Source organism: Papio anubis, chromosome 4 (genome assembly GCF_008728515.1).
Source record: "Papio anubis isolate 15944 chromosome 4, Panubis1.0, whole genome shotgun sequence".
Taxonomy (NCBI): domain Eukaryota; kingdom Metazoa; phylum Chordata; class Mammalia; order Primates; family Cercopithecidae; genus Papio; species Papio anubis.
In genome coordinates this window covers 139,747,205-139,765,094 of record NC_044979.1, presented here as the reverse complement: position 1 = coordinate 139,765,094, position 17,890 = coordinate 139,747,205, and the positions used below count along the sequence as shown (strand labels likewise).

General features: G+C 47.0%; 1 protein-coding gene across 6 annotated transcripts in view; it reads left to right on the top strand.

The window, feature by feature from the left end:
* Window positions 1-10,493, top strand: part of STAG3 (stromal antigen 3) — a 39,079-nt gene extending 28,586 nt beyond the window's left edge. For 4 of the 6 annotated variants that reach the window (XM_009202693.3, XM_009202690.4, XM_009202692.4 and 1 more), the window contains exons 27-34: window positions 57-205; window positions 422-550; window positions 644-801; window positions 6,468-6,642; window positions 6,909-7,013; window positions 7,261-7,342; window positions 9,827-9,898; window positions 10,106-10,493. In XM_009202693.3, coding sequence (XP_009200957.1) covers window positions 57-205; window positions 422-550; window positions 644-801; window positions 6,468-6,642; window positions 6,909-7,013; window positions 7,261-7,342; window positions 9,827-9,898; window positions 10,106-10,114 — 879 coding nt within the window. In that variant the 3' untranslated portion in view covers window positions 10,115-10,493. The remainder of the gene's footprint in view (window positions 1-56; window positions 206-421; window positions 551-643; window positions 802-6,467; window positions 6,643-6,908; window positions 7,014-7,260; window positions 7,343-9,826; window positions 9,899-10,105) is intronic. The other 2 variants (XM_031665554.1, XM_031665555.1) reach the window with 2 other exon arrangements.
* The last annotated feature ends 7,397 nt before the right edge of the window (window positions 10,494-17,890 follow it).

Here is a 17,890-nt window from a genome sequence, read left to right as displayed (position 1 = left end):
CTCTGTTTCCGCCATGTTCTTCCCTTTCCCACATGCACCATGTCTCCTGGACACAGCTGTACACAGAACTGCTGCAGGACCATGGGCCCCAGGGCCTGAATGAGCTTCCCGCCTTCATCGAGATGAGGGACCTGGCCCGGAGGTTTGCCTTGAGTTTTGGACCCCAGCAACTGCAGAACCGTGACCTTGTGGTCATGCTACACAAGTAGGAAGTATTGGTTGGAGGCCGTGTTCACGGAGGGCTGGGAACAAGGTCTTGGAGGGAGGGTGTGTGTGTCAAGGAATAGCAGTCAGGTTAGTGGTGGGTATGCCTTTGGAGACAGGCTGGGGACAGAGGGAGGGTGCACTGGCACAGGATATCTCAGCCCTGGGAGGGAAGTGGGAAGAGACTTTCTTCCTAAAAGAATTCTGCCCAACCAAGGGAAGGCATCAAGTTCTCCTTGTCTGAGCTTCCTCCAGCTGGCTCCTCTGATCAGCCTCCAAATCTGGCATTCCTGGAGCTCCTTTCAGAGTTTTCCCCCCGACTCATCCATCAGGACAAACAGCTTTTGTAAGTTGGTGGGTGGATAGAGATGTGGATTAGGGAAGGGCCTGCTGAGGGCCCAGTAGCCCCTTCAGCCTTTTGGTTCCACCTCTTTCTTAGACTGTCTTACCTAGAAAAGTGCCTGCAGCAAGTCTCCCAGGCACCTGGCCGTCCCTGGGGCCCAGTCACCACCTACTGCCACTCCCTCAGCCCTGTGGAGAACACAGCAGAGACCAGCCCTCAGGTCCTCCCCAGCTCCAAAAGGAGGCGTGTTGAAGGTAGGGTGCTGTGTGTGGGTATGGGGCTGCCCAGCGTGGATAAGTGCAGGTGGTTTTTCGCTGCCTTCAAACTTATTTTGTCAAATATTTCATTCAGCATCTACGTCATTCAGGGTATTAATTTCTTTCAAGGTTTAGTCAACTGAAAACCTGCATCAAAAATCAAATAGAGGGCCAGGCGTGGTGGCTCATGCCTGTAATCCCAGCACTTTGAGAGGCCGAGGTGGGCGGATCACGAGGTCAGGCATTCGAGACCAGCCTGGCCAAGATGGTGAAACCTCTCTACTAAAAATACAAAAATTACCTGGGCGTGGTGGCACGCACCTGTAATCCCAGCTACTCGAGAGGCTGAGGCAGGAGAATTGCTTGAACTTGAGAGGTGGAGGTTGCAGTGAGCTGAGATTGTGCCGCTGCACCCCAGCCTGGGCGACAGAGCGAGACTCTATCTCAAAAAAAAAAAATAAATAATAATATAATGAAATAGAAAACCGATGATAAAACCAAATATTGAACTAAGAAATCTATACATTCAGAGTACCCCTCCTCAACGTCTCGTATCCCATTATTTTCCAAACTTTAGACACTTTTACACAACCTTCATTATTTTTTCCTTTCAGATCACCTGTTGTCTTATAAGTTGCCTAAGATTTGTTTCGTTTTGTTTTGTTTTGTTTTGAGACAGAGTCTTGCTCTGTTGCCCAGGCTGGAGTGCAGTGGTGGCGTGATCTCAGGTCACTGCAAGCTCCACCTCCCAGGTTCATACCATTCTCCTGCCTCAGCCTCCCTAGTAGCTGGGACTACAGGTGCCTGCCACCACGTCTGGCTAAATTTTTTTGTATTTTTAGTAGAGACGGGTTTTCACCATGTTAGCCAGGATGGTCTTGATCTCCTGACCTCGTGATCTGCCTGCCTCAGTCTCCCAAAGTGCTGGGATTACAGGCGTGAGCCACTGTGCCCGGCTGCCTAAGGTTTTTTCTTTGCTTTTTAAAAAACAGCTGCATATTAAGTAACATTGTAGCAATCATTTCATATGCAAGTATGTGTTTTCTAGTGTACATTTTTAAAATGGGATTTTGTGTGACAGCTTTATTGAGATACAATTTACATATCATAAAAATCACCCCCCCTTTTTTTTTTGAGATGGAGTCTTGCTCTGTCACCCAGGCTGGAGTGCAGAGGCGTGATCTCGACTCACTGCAACATCCGCCTCCCAGGTTCAAGCGATTATCCTGCCTCAGCCTCCTGAGTAGCTGGGACTACAGGCTCCCACCACCACGCCTGGCCAATTTTTGTATTTCTAGTAGAGACAGGGTTTCACCATGTCGGCCTGGCTGGCCTCAAACTCTTGACCTTGTGATCTGCCTGCCTCAGCCTCCCAAAGTGCTCCCAAAGTGCTGGTGAGTCACCGCACCCAGCCAGAAATCACACTTTTAAAGTGTATGCTTAGCATATTCACTGAATTGTACAACTATCACCTCTATCTAATTTTAGAACATTTTCATCATTCCAAAAGAAACCACATACCCATTCGCAGTCTCTGCCCATCTTCCCAGCCTTAGGTTAGTATCACTAATATAATTCCTATCTTGATTTGCCTATTCCGGACCTTTCATATAAATTGAATCATATAATATGTGGCCTTTTATGTCCAGCTTCTTTCACTTAGCACAGTGTTTTCAAGGTTCATCCATACTTTGACATATATAAGTATCTCATACCTTTTTATGGCCAAAACAATATGCCATTGTGTGGATATGCCACATTCTACTTACCCACTTGTCAGTTGATTGACATTTGGGCTGTTTTATGCATAATGCTGCTAAACATGCGTGTACAAACTTTTGGGTAGATGCATCTTTTCAGTTTTCTTGAGATATACCTGGGAGTGGAATTGCTGGGTCATATGGTAATTCTATATTTAAGTATTTGAGGAGCTACCACACTGTTTTCCAAAGTACCTACACCATTTTACAATCCTACCAGCAATGTATGGGGCCCCTGGTTTCTCCATGTTGTCACTGGTACTTATTATTTTTTATTTTATCCATCTCCTAGTTACTGTAAGGTGTGGTATCTCATTGTGGTTTAAATTTGCATTTCCCTAATGACCAGTGGTATTGAGCATCTTTTCATGTGCTTATTGACAATTTGTTTATCTTCTTTGGAGAAATGTCTGTTCTGATCGTTTACTATTTTAAAATAGGGTTGTCTTTTTATTGTTGAATTTTAAGTATTCTTTATATATTCTAGACATGAGATTTCTTATGATATGCAAACATTTTCTCCCATTTTTTGGGTTGTCTTTTCATGTTATTGGTGGTATCCTTTGAAACACAAAAATTCTTGAATTTGGTGAAATCTAACTTACTTTTTCCTTTTGTTGCTTGTGCTTTTGATGCCCTATCTTGAGAAATTGTTGGCTAATTCAGGGTCACAAAGATTTACTCCTGTGTTTTCTTCTAAGAGTTACAGTTTTAGCTCTTGATTTAGATGTGTGATCCAGTTTGAGTTAATTTTTGTGTATGGCGTGAGATGGGGTGTGATTTCTTTTTGCTGTCTTCTGTGTACCACCTAAAATTATATCTTGTACCACCAGGAAACTCTGCTTTAATCAATTAACTAATACGTATTTGTTAAGGACCTACTATATGCAAGATACTATGTTCAGTGTTTTAGGGGCCATGAAGAATCCTCCAGCAGCTTATCATCTCATAGGAAAAGGGGAAATTTTAATTATGGAAAACCCGAATTATGAGCAATTGCCAATAAATAACTGCCTGAAGGCTTGTACAAATGAATGCTGTAGAATTCAGAGAATGACGAAGGCTTTACCAAGAAGACGGAAATGCTGGAGCTTAAAAAATAAGTAATATTTGTGTAAGCTGAACAGAGGAAGGAAGAGCACCATGGGCTGGCAGAATAGCACAAGCAAAGCATAGAACGCTGTGTGCTGGGCGAAGCATGGAGGTACATAGATCGCTCTGCCTAAAGCGTAGGGTTTGTGAAGGCAAGATAAAACTGAAGAGATTGTTTCTATTCATTCAATAGATACTGACCACCATGTGCTGGGAATACAGCAGTGAACAAAAAAGCCAAAAATCTCTTTCTTTAGAGGGTGTCAGATAGTAGTAAATGCTATGGCAAAAAACAGGGAGGAGTATGAGGAATCCTGGTGGGGATTGCAGTCTTACAAAGACTGATCAAGGGAAGACTCAAGAACACAAATGTTGGACAAAAAGCCTAAAAATAAGTTAAAAGATACTCTTAGGCACATTAAAATTTTAACAGGTTTATTTGAGCATTCAGCAATTTATCAATCAGGCAGTGACAGACCGCAAGCAGTTCAGGGTGCCACCACTGAGGAAACCAGAGGGGTGTCTTACAAGGTGTCTGTGGGAGCAAGACAAAGAAAATATTTAATTGGTTAAAGTGGAAAGTTCATATTTAGAGGTTAACTGACCATAAATCTCTTGTTAGAGGTTAGTCGGTAGTTTCTGACTGGTTAAGGTTAAGTTTCCTTCTCCTAGGTTACACACAACACTTTCACTCTGAGTTGAGTTTCAGTTTGCTGACTTAGGAACCCAAAGTACAAGAGACATTTCAGGCCGGGCGCGGTGGCTCACGCCTGTAATCCCAGCACTTTGGGAGGCCGAGACGGGCGGATCACGAGGTCAGGAGATCGAGACCATCCTGGCTAACACAGTGAAACCCCGTCTCTACTAAAAAATACAAAAAACTAGCCGGGCGAGGTGGCGGGCGCCTATAGTCCCAGCTACTCGGGAGGCTGAGGCAGGAGAATGGCGTGAACCCGGGAGGCGGAGCTTGCAGTGAACTGAGATCCGGCCACTGCACTCCAGCCTGGGTGACAGAGCGAGACTCCGTCTCAAAAAAAAAAAAAAGAAGTTTCAGCCTGTTGGCCTCCCAGTGAATTTTTTTCACATGTGAGGGAGGCTGCTTAGTGTGTATCAGAATAGCATAGCAAAGGAAGCAGCCAGTCCTGAGGCCATGAGGGGATGGGGGGAATGTTCAAGGAACAGCAGAGAAGACCATTATGGCCAGAATGCAGATGGTAGGATATGAGACCAAATGGGGTGCAGGATCCCAGAGCATCTAAGGCAGAGACTGACTTTTACTCTGAGTGCAGTAGGAAACCATTGGAGGATTTTGAGCAGAGGAACGATAGGATCAACCTCTGTTTTTAAAGGATCCTACTGGCTGCTGTGTTGAAAACAACAGGAGATGGGGGAAGGCTTGAAGCGGGGAGACCAGCAGGGAGGCTGTGGCAGTTGTAGGAATCCAGCCCAACATTCAAGATAAGAGAGCTTCTTAGGCCAGGGGCAATGGTGGAGGTGCCGAGAAATGGCCAGATTCTGGGTGCATTTTCAAGGTATCTCTAGTAGGCTTTTCTGACAAACTGGATGTGGGATATAAAACAAAAAGAGGAGTTGAGAATAGCTCCAAGTTTTGGCCTGACAGAAGGATGGAGTTGACAGTATCTGAGATGGGGAAGGCAGAGAGTGAAGATAGCTGTGGGGGAAGGTTGGGGCATTGGTGTTGGCCACAGGATTACAGGCAGAGATGTTGAACAAACCGTGGGGGCTGTTAAGATGGAGTTCAGGGGAGAGCTGAAGGCTTGAGATCCCTTTGGGATGTGGCAGAGTGTAGGTGATATTTAAGGATGTGAACCTCAGTGGCTGGGTAATCTAGTGAAGATGGGGAAGCCAGTGAAGATGGAGAAGAGGAGAGACTCAAGGGCCCAGCCCTTGGGCATCACACCACTAATAGCTCGGGGAGATCAGGAGGACACACCTGGGGCCCCAGGGTTTCCTCTCTGGGCATACAAGCCCAGGGGTATGGCTCTTCCCTGTTTTCTGTAGCCCTCTGCTTAAACCCATAGCAGCTCACTTTGGGATTATTGTTTTCAGTGGATGAACATGGCCATGGAGAAGGAGGGTAATGGGAGTGTGACTGTTTACAGTTAACAGACTTAATATCAATTTGATTGATGCTTTAAAATAGTATTGCCTGGGTTTTCTCAGGTAGTGAGAATCTTTAGATTCTTTCTCCTCCTCTACCTTCTCCGATCTCTGTAGGAGCTAAGTCCCCCTTCATATATCAATTATACTGGCATTGTAATCACTTCATTTTTTTCTAGCTTTTAGAAAATCCTGTCTCCCATTTTCCAGTTCTTTCCTGGCCCTCATGAGTCCACTCTAGCCTCTGGTACCAAAACTCTGTTGTCATGTTAAGCTTTTTCTGACCTCAGAAATCTTGGATAGGAACTCAAATGTCTTCATTGGCTAACTCAGACCTCTCAATCTTAGAGACTCCAACCCTCCCTCATATTTCTGTTCACCTGTTCACCTGTTACAGTTTATCTGTGAAATATATATTTACATATCTTTCCATCTTGTTTTCTAAGCTGTGTAGCAGGTTTTCCTTGGACAAGGCCTAACTACAATTCTCTAACCCTTACTTGTTGGTACATAAGGCTGTGTATTTAGTACATAGGGCTATGCCCATTTGAGGGCAACAGAATGAGGCTGTATAGGTCTTCCATTCTCTTCTTGATGGCTTTCCCTTACTAAATCCTGGGCAGGTCTTGGAAAGAGAGCACACCTGTTGCAGGCCCTGGGCTGTGGCTAATGTGTGCATCTGCTTGGCAGGGCCTGCCAGGCATGACAGAGAGGACGTCTCCTCATCCCAGGAAGAAAGTCTGAAGCTGAACAGCATCCCGCCCACGCCCACCCTCACCTCCACCGCCGTGAAGAGCAGGCAGCCCCTGTGGGGGCTGGAAGAGATGGAGGAAGAAGATGGCTCAGAGTTGGATTTTGCCCAGGGGTGAGGCCATGGAGGGAATCTGGGTGTCTGAGTTCCCAGTTTGGTGTCTGGCTACCTCCATCTTGCTGTTTCTGTTTTGTAACAGAAACAACCCTGCTGTAGCAGTCCCTCATTGTTGGGTTCTTCTCTAATCCTTCTCCATTTTTTAGCTTTAAAATGCATCTCTCCCAACACTGAGCTCTTCTCCCCATTAACACCAGCTGCCTTACATCCTCCTCTTCTTACTCTTGATTTTTATCCCATCATTGATCCTGCTTCATTCCCAGCAGTCAGCCCCTCGCAGGCACCCAGAGGTCAAGGTTCTTGGGTCCACAGTATTTCCAGACTCCACGCAACCCTTCAGGTCCTGGTCTGGGCAACCAGCTGATGCGGTGAGCTTTTCTCATCATCTCCTGTCTTCACTTCAGATCTGTTGCCCACTGTAAGGGGATTCCTGTCTCACCCATTGCCTCTCTGTGGGTGCTTTTTGGGCTTGTTTTAGCCACAGAGCACTTCCTGTCAGCACAATCTGGAAACCTACTATGTTGTACTTAACTTCCCCCACCCCAAATGTCTGAGAAACTCTCAGGGGTCCTCAAAGAACAGTTTGAAAAGCCTGACTCTTTGCCCCTACATCAGACTCAGCCTTATGGAAGAGAATGAGGAAGAAGAGTTAGAAATTCAGGATGAGTCGAGTGAAGAACGACAGGATACAGACATGGTGAGTGGACCACCCTGCCCTTTCTCTCAAGAACTAGGGGCTGATGTGCCAAAGAGAAGCCAGGGTGCTTCCCCTCTCCCCACTCGGTGATCCCTGGTCTCTGAAAGCTGAATGAATCTAGAGTAAAGGAGGACAGGTTATACATTGGTTTGGACTTGCTTAGACTCTACTTTTAGTAAAGAATAAGGAAAAGAAATTACAAATACCAAAGAAGGTTGGAATAGCACTCTTGCTCCCAATCCCTAAGTAAATGTTGTTGCCTCCGAACCTCCTAGGAATTGGAAGTCCTAATGCTGGAGGTGGGAGGTCATTCAGTCCAGGTGGCAGCCCCCTTCAGTGTCTCTCCTCCCAACACATTACCCCCTGTTCTCCCTCTCCCTACTAGAGGACTTCCCCTCCCTGTCCCTTCCCTCACTCCCCTTCTAACCTAGCCTGTTTCCCCAGGAGGAAATGCTGCTGGTGTACTGGGAAAAGCCTGGCATTTGGAGTGAGGTGACCTGAGTGCTAGTCCTCAACTCCATGTCAAGTTAGCACTTTACCCCTTCTCAGCCTGCATTTTCTCACCTTTATTTTTGATTTATTTTTATTTTTTGAGGTAGAGTCTCTCTCTGTCGCCTAGGCTGGAGTGTAGTGGCACAATCTCGGCTCACTGCAACCTCTGCCTCCTGGGCTCAAGCGGTTCTCCTGCCTCAGACTCCCAAGTAGCTGGGATTACAGGCGTGTGCCATCATGCCTGGCTAATTTTTTTTGTATTTTTAGTAGAGGTGGGATTTCGCCATGTTGGCCAGGCTATTCTCGAACACCTGACCTCGACTGGATCCACCTGCCTCAGCCTCCTTTAGTGATGGATTACAGGTGTGAGTCACTGCGTGCAGCCCATTTTCTCATCTTTAAAACAGAACTGTTAGCCTGTAGTTCCAGCAACTCAGGAGGTGGAGACAGGAGGATCAATAGTCCAGGAGTTGGAGTCCAGCCTGGGTAACAGTAAACTCCTGTCTCTTTTTTTTTTTTTTTTTTTTCTGAGACGGAGTCTCGCTCTGTCGCCCAGGCTGGAGTGCAGTGGCCGGATCTCAGCTCACTGCAAGCTCTGCCTCCCGGGTTTACGCCATTCTCCTGCCTCAGCCTCCCGAGTAGCTGGGACTACAGGCGCCCGCCACCTCGCCCGGCTAGTTTTTTGTATTTTTAGTAGAGACGGGGTTTCACCATGTTAGCCAGGATGGTCTCGATCTCCTGACCTTGTGATCCGCCCGTCTCGGCCTCCCAAAGTGCTGGGATTACAGGCTTGAGCCACCGCGCCCGGCCACTCCTGTCTCTTAAAAAAAAAAAAAAAAATCAACAATTCAAAAATAAATAAAATGGACCTTTTACATAAAATATAAGGTAAAACCACTTTATACATGGAAAGGGGCTATGTCTGAGTTCAGGCTACTGTAACGGAATTCCATAGACTGATATCTTACAAACAGCAGAAATTCATTTCTCACGGTTCTGGAGGCTGAAGTCCCAGGGTTGGGTTCTGGTGAGGGCCTTCTTCCAGCCTGCAGACTGCTGGCTTCTAGTTGTATCCTCACCTGGAGGAGAAACAGCAAGCTAGCTCTCTGACCTGGGCTTAGAAGGCATTCATCCATCCATGAGGGCTGCACCCCTGTGACCCAGTCATCTCCCAAAGGCCCCACTTCCAAACAGCATCACACTGGGAGAAGGATTTCAACGTGCGTGTTTTGGGGGGACACAGATATTCAGTCCATTACAGGCTTTGCATCTTCTGTTATTCTTCTGTTCTGTTCTCTTCTCTACAGGGAGGGAAAAAGAACAGAATAGAACAGAACAGGGGAGTCTTGTGCTTAGAAGGAGAAACCAAACAATGATACCTTCAAACCAGAGACTAGAGAGCAAGGCCTCTGTTAAAATATTATTTCCTAACATCTCAGGAAAAATCCATTTTCTGGTTTCCAAACCAAAGGCATTGAAGGGGCTCAGTCAGCAGGCCAAGAAGTGCTCTGCAGTCAGGCCCGATCCTCGTGTCCACACTAACATCCCTACCAGGAGGTGCCATAGGGGCCTGCTGTGCCCATATTTGTTCTTATGAGGCTGGGAAAGGAACTGGTTTTTTTGTTTGCGAAGTGATAGAAGTGTGGAAAGGCCTTTTTGACTTTTTTTTTTTTTTTTTTGAGACGGAGTCTCGCTCTGTCACCAAGGCTGGAGTGCAGTGGCCGGATCTCAGCTCACTGCAAGCTCCGCCTCCCGGGTTCCCGCCATTCTCCTGCCTCAGCCTCCCGAGTAGCTGGGACTACAGGCGCCCGCCACCTCGCCCGGCTAGTTTTTTGTCTTTTTTGGTAGAGACGGGGTTTCACCGTGTTAGCCAGGATGGTCTTGATCTCCTGACCTCGTGATCCGCCCGTCTCGGCCTCCCAAAGTGCTGGGATTACAGGCTTGAGCCACCGCGCCCGGCCCCTTTTTGACTTTTAACCTCATTCTCTCTAGCAAGCAAGTAGCTACTCTTCCCCCAGTGAGCGTGGGCTGGACCTCTTAGATTCTACAGAGCTGGATGTTGAGGTGAGTGTCCCCAGAGCAGGAGGAGTTATGTGTCCTTGGGAAATGCTGGCAGGCAACCCATGTACTCATCAAATTGACAGAAAGGCCACAGCCTGGGGGTGGCCCTCTGAGCTGTCTCTGGGGCTCTTACGGTAACCCAGGGGAGGACGGTCTGCCCATTGGCCTGTTGCTGTGTCCTGTGTATTCCTTTCATCTTTCTCATTATAGGATTTCTGACATGACTGGGCCCTTCCCCAGCTCCACTCCCTACCTCAAGGATGTGACCATTTGGAAAAGGCAAAGAGAAAAGGAGCAAAATGAAGCATTCCCCCAGGCTTCAGCCCTGGGCTCTGAGGGGAAGGAGTTGGGCATTGTTTTTCTAACCTAACCTTTCCCTCTGGTGATATTGGGGTAGAGAAGCTGAGAGACCCTGTCCTCCCTAATGCACTGTGACCCAGTCCCCCTGCTGTTTTCCTGTTCTGTTTGGAGTGGAGAGGGGCAGCGCCTCTCTGTGTCTAATGGAAAGAGCCCATAGTTTCCTGGATTTTTGGAACATCTTTCTCAGCCTATTGTTTGTCCTAATGATTCGCTCAATAAACATGTTTGAATCCACACATTCCCAAGGTGTGGCTTGAGATCATTAAACTGATGGAGGTCAGGTTCTTCGTCTGCCTTGTCCCATGGCCCAGTGTATAGGTGTTCCCACACCCTGCAGGTGCTTTGTCTACAGGCTCTCCAGGAAGTATTGCTTAGTAACTGAGAGGCGGGGTGAGGCAGTGGAGATAGGGAGGGATTGACTGCCTGTGAGTAGTTTATCTAGTGGCCACAGCCTCTGCAGCAGTGAAAGTTGTGCTGACAGATGGGAGAGTATAGCAGGACCTTGTAAATCTGCTGGTCTCACCCACGCGGGCCAGGCCAGGCCATGTGTCCTGGCAGCCTTCACCCAGGGGTTCTTTCCAAAGGAAATTTTATCCTGTCATCCCAAAGGTACCTGTCATAATTTGGAATTTGATCAAATCACAGTATCTGAGAGTTAAAATGGAACTAAGGAGTTACTGTAAATGTCCAACCCTAAAATCCAAGTGATGTCACCTTCACTCTTGCCTTCTCCAGCTAGTTCTTCACCAAGTTCTGTCAAGACTTGGTGAAAAATATTCTCTGGCCTATGTCCTCCACACATTGTCACCATCATCTCTCACCTAGACTGCTGCAGTGCAGCCTCAGGGCCAGCCTCTTGAAACTCAGACAGACATTTGCTCTTGTTTTGCCTTGTGGAGCAGCATAGCACCTCTATTCTGTCTTGTGCCTCTGACAAGCAGTATTTGAAGACAGCTGTTGTCATTTTGTACTTTCACTGTTTTCTTCTGTGGTTTAAGGAACGCTTCAGCCTCTCTCTTTAGATATAATTTCCAGTTCTTCCCATCATGGGCACCTGCTTTAGTGACAGGTTCTCACTGTGGTCTCCTAGGCCAGACACAGCCATCCAGCTAGTGATCTGTGCACAAAGAGCCATGACTTCCTGCGATCAGGTCACTTAGCCAAGACTGCCTCGCCCCTTTTATTCTCCCTCCCTGCCCCCACCTGTCCCTCCCAGATAAAAGCTAGAAGAAATTGGCTTGTGGGTCTCCTTTTGGAAAGGAGTCTGAGGGAGTCAGAGCTGGGTTGGGGGGAAGGCTAACTCATTGAGAGATCACAAGAGGATAAGAGCAGCTTGGGGGCTTTACATCAATATGGACACCTGTGTACAGCCAGGCAGCTCAGTGCACTGGGTTGAGTCACAGCCTTTGAATCTGGGAGCTTGACACCATACTCCCTAAAGATTTTGACACTGTTTATTGAGAGGCTGGGTCTAGGTTATCTCCTTGAATATGGGCTCTGTGATGCTTGACTAATAGAAGATGATAGAAATGATGCCGTGCTAGTTAGTGGGCCCAGATTTTAAGGAAACTGGCAGTTTCCATTTCCTATCTCTTCTTGTACTTGGGTTCATACTTAGAACCCAGTCACCATTCTGTGAGCAAGCCCAGCAGCCGAAAGAAAAGGCCGTGTGTAGGTGTTCCTGCCAGCAGCCCTCACCGAGGTCCCAGCCAACATCCATGTTGGCTGCCAGACTCAGTCCAGATGGGAATCAGATGATTCCAACTTCCCCTGTTTTTCAATTTTCCCAGCTGAGGTCCAGGCATCAGGGAGCGGAGACAGCCCATCTTTTCTGTGCACTTTCCAAATTCCTGACCATGAGCCCATGCGCATAATAAGATGGTGGTTTACACCACTCAGTCTGGAGGGGTTTGTTATGTAGCCATAGCAACTGGAACAGGGCCTTAAAGTCATAAGACTCCCAACATTTGGACATTTATATCAGTTTTTTAAAAATTTTAAGTTATATAAACATATACTAATTCTATATTATACACATTTAAAATGTAACAGATGAGTTGATGAAATAAGTGTTTTAAAATATTTCATTGGTTAACAGTGCAAAATACCTTTTTGCTCTTAAAAAAAGGTTTAGTGAGAGCAAAGTGAGAAACATTTTTTTAAATCATGGTTCAACATTTTCTGAAGTTCAGTTGAAAGTTTAGTTTAGGGCTGGGTGCGGTGGCTCATGCCTGTAATCCTAGCACTTTGGGAGGCCAAGGCGGGCAGATCACGAGGTCAAAAGATTGAGACCATCCTGACCAACATGGTGAAACCCCGTCTCTACTAAAAATACAACAAAATTAGCTGGGCGTGGTGGCGTGCACCTGTAGTCCCAGCTACTCGGGAGGCTGAGACAGGAGAATCACTTGAACCCGGGAGACGGAGGTTGCAGTGAACCGAGATTGCGCCACTGCACTCCAGCCTGGCGACTGAGCGAGACTCCGTTTCAAAAAAAAAAAAAGTTTATTCTGATATTAATTTTAATGACCTTCATAACTTCCAGGAGTACCTCTCAAAAACAGGCAAATCCAAGTGGATTAGGGTCCCCTTTGCTGTTAATTGCTTTTTAAATAGATCCAAACCCACTGAAAATCTTCATCTGGAAGTCTTGTGAACAGGTCAGAGGATGATTTCCCAGTGCAGACAACAGTGCCCTCATGAGAATAGGCATTGTTTGGGAGCACAAAACCTGAAGTGCATGAGCTGCGGTGTGTGGTGATGGGCTGGGGGTTTGCCTCTCTTCCCGATCGTATTCCAGGGCAATCATGACTTACAATGTTTTTATCTACACTTGATCTTGGCCAAAAGGCCAAGAAGCGATACTATATTTTTGTCTTAAAAGATTAGAATTTTTCTTTATTTCTGCTGCACAACATCTGTGGATATTTTTTGTGCACGCCCCCACCTTGACATGCTCAGCTGTGAAGGGTTCATGACAGCGAGCCCCCTGCCGGCCGGCTGGGGCAGCCCAGGGCTCCGGCTTCTCAGCAGCATCTCCCACTGGCCAGGTCCAGGCCAGGCTGGACCGAGCTGAGGCTAGCTCAGGTAGCAGGCACGGAGGCCTTTGCCCAGCCTGACAAGTGATGCAGAGCAGTGCTTTTCAGGGTCTGGCACTGTAGGGTCCAGCCCTACTGGGTCTGTGGGTTTTTTTCCTCATGTGTGGAGACAAGAGACTGTAGAAATGAAGACACAAGACAAAGAGATAGAAAAGACAGCTGGGCCCAGGGGACCACTATCACTTAGATGCGGAGACCAGTAGTGGCCCTGAATGCCTGACCACGCTGCTATTTATTGTATACAAGGCAAAAGGGGCAGGGTAAGGAGTGTGAGTCATCTCCAGTGATTGATAAGGTCATGTGAGTCACGTGTTCACCGGACAGGGGGCCTTTCCCTTTTAGGTAGCCGAGGCAGAGAGAGAGAGGACAGCTTACGTCGTTATTTCTTCTATGCTCTTCTCAGAAAGATCAAAGACTTTAATACTTTCACTAATTCTGCTACTATCTAGAAGGTGGAGTCAGGTGTACAGAGTGGAACATGAAAGTGAAACAGGAGCGTGACTGCTGAAGCACAGCATCCCAGGGAAACGGTTAGGCCTCCGGATGACTGTGGGCGGGCCTGACTGTCAGGCCTTCCACAAGAGGTGGTGGTACAGTCTTCTTTAACTCCCCCTGGGAAAGGGAGACTCGCTTTCCTGGTCTGCTACCCCTAGACCAAGGTCTGCTAAGTAACAGGTGCCTTCCCAGGCACTGGCGTTACCACTAGACCAGGGAGCCCTCTAGTGGCCTTGTCTGGGCATGACAGAGAGCTCACACTCTGGTCTTCTAGTCACTTCTCACTGTGTCCCTTCAGCTCCTATCTCTGTATGGCCTGGTTTTTCCTAGGTTATGATTGTAGAAAAAAGATTATTATAATATTGGAATAAAGAGTAATGCTATAAACTAATGGTTAGTGATATTCATATATAATCATATCTATATTTCTAGTATAACTATTCTTATTCTGTATATTTTCTTTATTATACTGGAACAGCTTGTGCCCTTGGTCTCTTGCCTTGGCAGCTGGGTGGCTTGCCTCCCACATGGCACCGCTGGGCATTGTCTGTTAATATCAAATAATTGTTTTAAGATTACTTTTAATGATTTTCAATAAGACTTTACCTTTTTTAACTTGCACTGTGGCTATGAGCTCTGCCGGAAGTGACTTGTTGGTGTTGTCTCCTGAGTTATAAAGTGAAGAGATTTTTTTTTTTTTCAGATTACTGAGAGTCTTCAGTTACTAGATAAGTCGCCCCATCCTTGTAACTCCAGGTGACACTGGGGTTTATGGGATGAAAGAGGAATGTGTGCTTGGATGATAGGGTGTGATAGTGAAGGGGTGAACGGTTTCTTCTCACACATAGACATCGTGAGCTCTTTAGAGCCTTCCCTCCGGATAGGATGAAATACTGAGATCCTAGAAAACATTCACAAAACGAGTCACTCATCAGGTCAGATTCACCAATTACCCCTAGATGTATGTGGGATTTGGATGTCAGAGAGAAACAGGCACTGAAGATTTTTGGTCAGGATGGGGCAGAGAAATAAGGAGAAGAGCTGAAAACTCACCAAAGGATAGATAAACCCGGGGCGTTTAGAGAAGACCTGTAGGGTGCAAAGGAGACCAGAATCCTGGGGAAACTTGAAGGGAAATATACTTAATTTGATTCAGTAAGTTAGGCCCAGTGAAGGGATTGGGTGGCATAGGTAGAAGCCGAAAAATAAAGCATCTTGTATTGCTGGAGTAGCCTCTGTCTCTGAGGTCACATCCGAACTTAGCAAGTCAGCTTAACCTGGTGAGAGACATGGGTTCAACTCCTGGCTTCTGCACTGCCAGGGCAGAAAGGACGACTGCCGTTTGCTGACACAATCTTGCAGTTCAATTTTATTTTTTTAACCAAGGTGTGGGAGAAGGCAGCTCCGCATAATGCTGAATATTATGGGTTCTGAAGTGAAAATTTTTGTCAGGGTTTAAATTTTGGCTTCACTGTGTAAGTAGCCTTTCCACCCTGAGCAAGTTATTTCCCACATAAAGTGATTGTTAAGTATGGAACTGATGCATGTGCATCACTGAGAATGGGTTTAGCACATAGTATCCACTGAAGACACTACCTCACATTAGCTGTATTACTGTGATAAAGGGTAAGCTGTAATTAAAGTTACAGAGGAACAAAAGTGACCCTTTTCACAACATTAAAACATACATGTCTCAAGCCTGTAATCCCAGCACTTTGGGAGGCCGAGACGGGCGGATCACGAGGTCAGGAGATCGAGACCATCCTGGCTAACACGGTGAAACCCCGTCTCTACTAAAAAATACAAAAAAAAAAATTAGCCGGGCGAGGTGGCGGGCGCCTGTAGTCCCAGCTACTCGGGAGGCTGAGGCAGGAGAATGGCGTAAACCCGGGAGGCGGAGCTTGCAGTGAGCTGAGATCCGGCCACTGCACTCCAGCCTGGGCGACAGAGCGAGACTCCGTCTCAAAAAAAAAAAAAAAAAACATACATGTAAAAATAAATGCAGCAGTCACAAGTCTTACTCTACAAACTCAGATGAGCAGAAACAACTTTATTTTTCCTCTAATTTCAAGCTCTTTTTCTGCCCAGCTGCTGAGAAAATTTAACTCCTGAGTCTTCTTGGCTTCCTTCCTTTTCCCTAAGGTTGTGTCAAGTGCCAAAGCATTTAGGGGAGGAGGAGGCCTCTAGTCCTCTGTCAAAAATATTTTGGATTTTTATAGCCATTTCCCTTTCTCTGTGGTGAGACTAGGCCCTCCAGGACCCTGTGTTTTGGCCCCAGGAATTGAGGCTGTCCAAATCAGCTGCTTGGGTTCCTATCTGCAGTGGGCCCCATGGGCCTACAGAAGAACAGGGGCTGCTCAGGGCTGAGCTGTTTGCTGCACAGAACCAAGGCTAGGATGGAGGAGCTCGGACTCTTCCAGTGGAAGCAGTTATAGGACTGAGACAGCCACCCCTGAAGAGGGGACATTGACATCCAGGTGATATAGGCTCACTGCAAGCTCCGCCTCGGGGAATAAAGCAATCCTCCTCCCTCAAACAAAAAAAAAAAAAAAAAAATGTTACTATGTGCACACATGTGCACAAGTCATATAAAATATGTAAAAAAAGAAACAGCCAGATGGTTGACACTTTTTATAACCATCTTGAAATTACAGAAATAATGGGAGGCCTGGAGCACAGCAAAACAGGTTAAAGGAAGGGGAGAAGAGAGACTTGGCTAGCAAAGGTCTTGTTCTGCAGGTGACACCTCACAGCTGGTGCTCTGTGGAGCCTGTGGTAAGCAAGTCCTTCAGACCCTTAAAGGGGTCCCGCCTCTCAGTTTGTCTTTCCTAGATCCAGACATGGAGACTGCAGAGAAAGGCTGTGTGCATCTGCTGGCTATTCCATCGTCTCCTCTGCAGAGGTGGATTTCCCTGACTGAAGACCACGTTGCAGGCCCACAGCTGCCTACAAGCCCTCTGGGCAACCATCCCAAAATATGGCTAAGAAGCCTATTCTGAGGTTAAACATTTTTGGTTTCTTTCAGTGAGAGGCAAGGGTCTTTCGGACTAGGGAGGTAGATATGCAGCAGCCTCAGGTGCCCTAGGTGCTTTGCAGCTATGCTGGCCAGGGCAGCCGAGGTAGGTCCCCTCTGCACCAGTCTCACACCCTGCCTGGGGGACGGTAGTGGAGAAAGCGGTAAAAGCAGGTCTGAGGCAGGTGTGGAGATCAGTACAGGTGGCCTGGGCAAAGGGCAAAGGGTTAAAAGAATGTTGGGAGCCATGGGTGACTGGCTGCATAGGTACCATGAAGACCACTATGGGCTGCAGGGTGTGGATGAGGGGACAGTTTGCCCCAGAGACCAAACCTGGTTTGTGTCAAACATCACAGGATTCTTATTTTGTATTTTTTTAATTTTTAATTTTTTTTTTTTTTTTTTTTTTTTTTTTTGAGATAGGGTCTCACTCTTGCTCATGCTGGAGTGTTGTGGCATGATCTTGGCTCACGGCAACCTCTCCGCCTCCCAGGCTCAAGTGATCCTTCCGCCTCAGCCTCCCGAGTAACTGAGACTACAGGCGAAAGCCACCACACCCAGCTAATGTTTATTTTTTGTAGAGGCAGGGTCTCACTGTGTTGCCCAGGCTGGTCTCAAACTCCAGGGCTCAAGTGATCCACCCACCTCAGCCTCCCAAAGTGCTGGGATTATAGTCATGAGCCACCACATCCAGCCAGCACCACAGGATTAAGCAGACATGATGAGTCTTTGACACGGGCAAACCAGGGCCCAGAGAGGTGACTTGGGATAGGGCTGTCTCTTCAGTCCTTACCACACCGTGGACAAGATCAACCTTAAGACAGCACCCTGGGCTCTCACTGGACCCTGGATTCCGGCTCACAGCACACAAAACAAACTGATCCCTGGAAAGGGTCACCTGTTGCTGCCTAGCAGCATTCTGGTCAGTTTGCATCCTTGAAGTGACATAAGCAGGGAACCAATTCAGAGCAACATTTATTTATCGAGACAGGGTTTCACTCTGTCACCCAGGCTGGAGTGGAGTGGTAC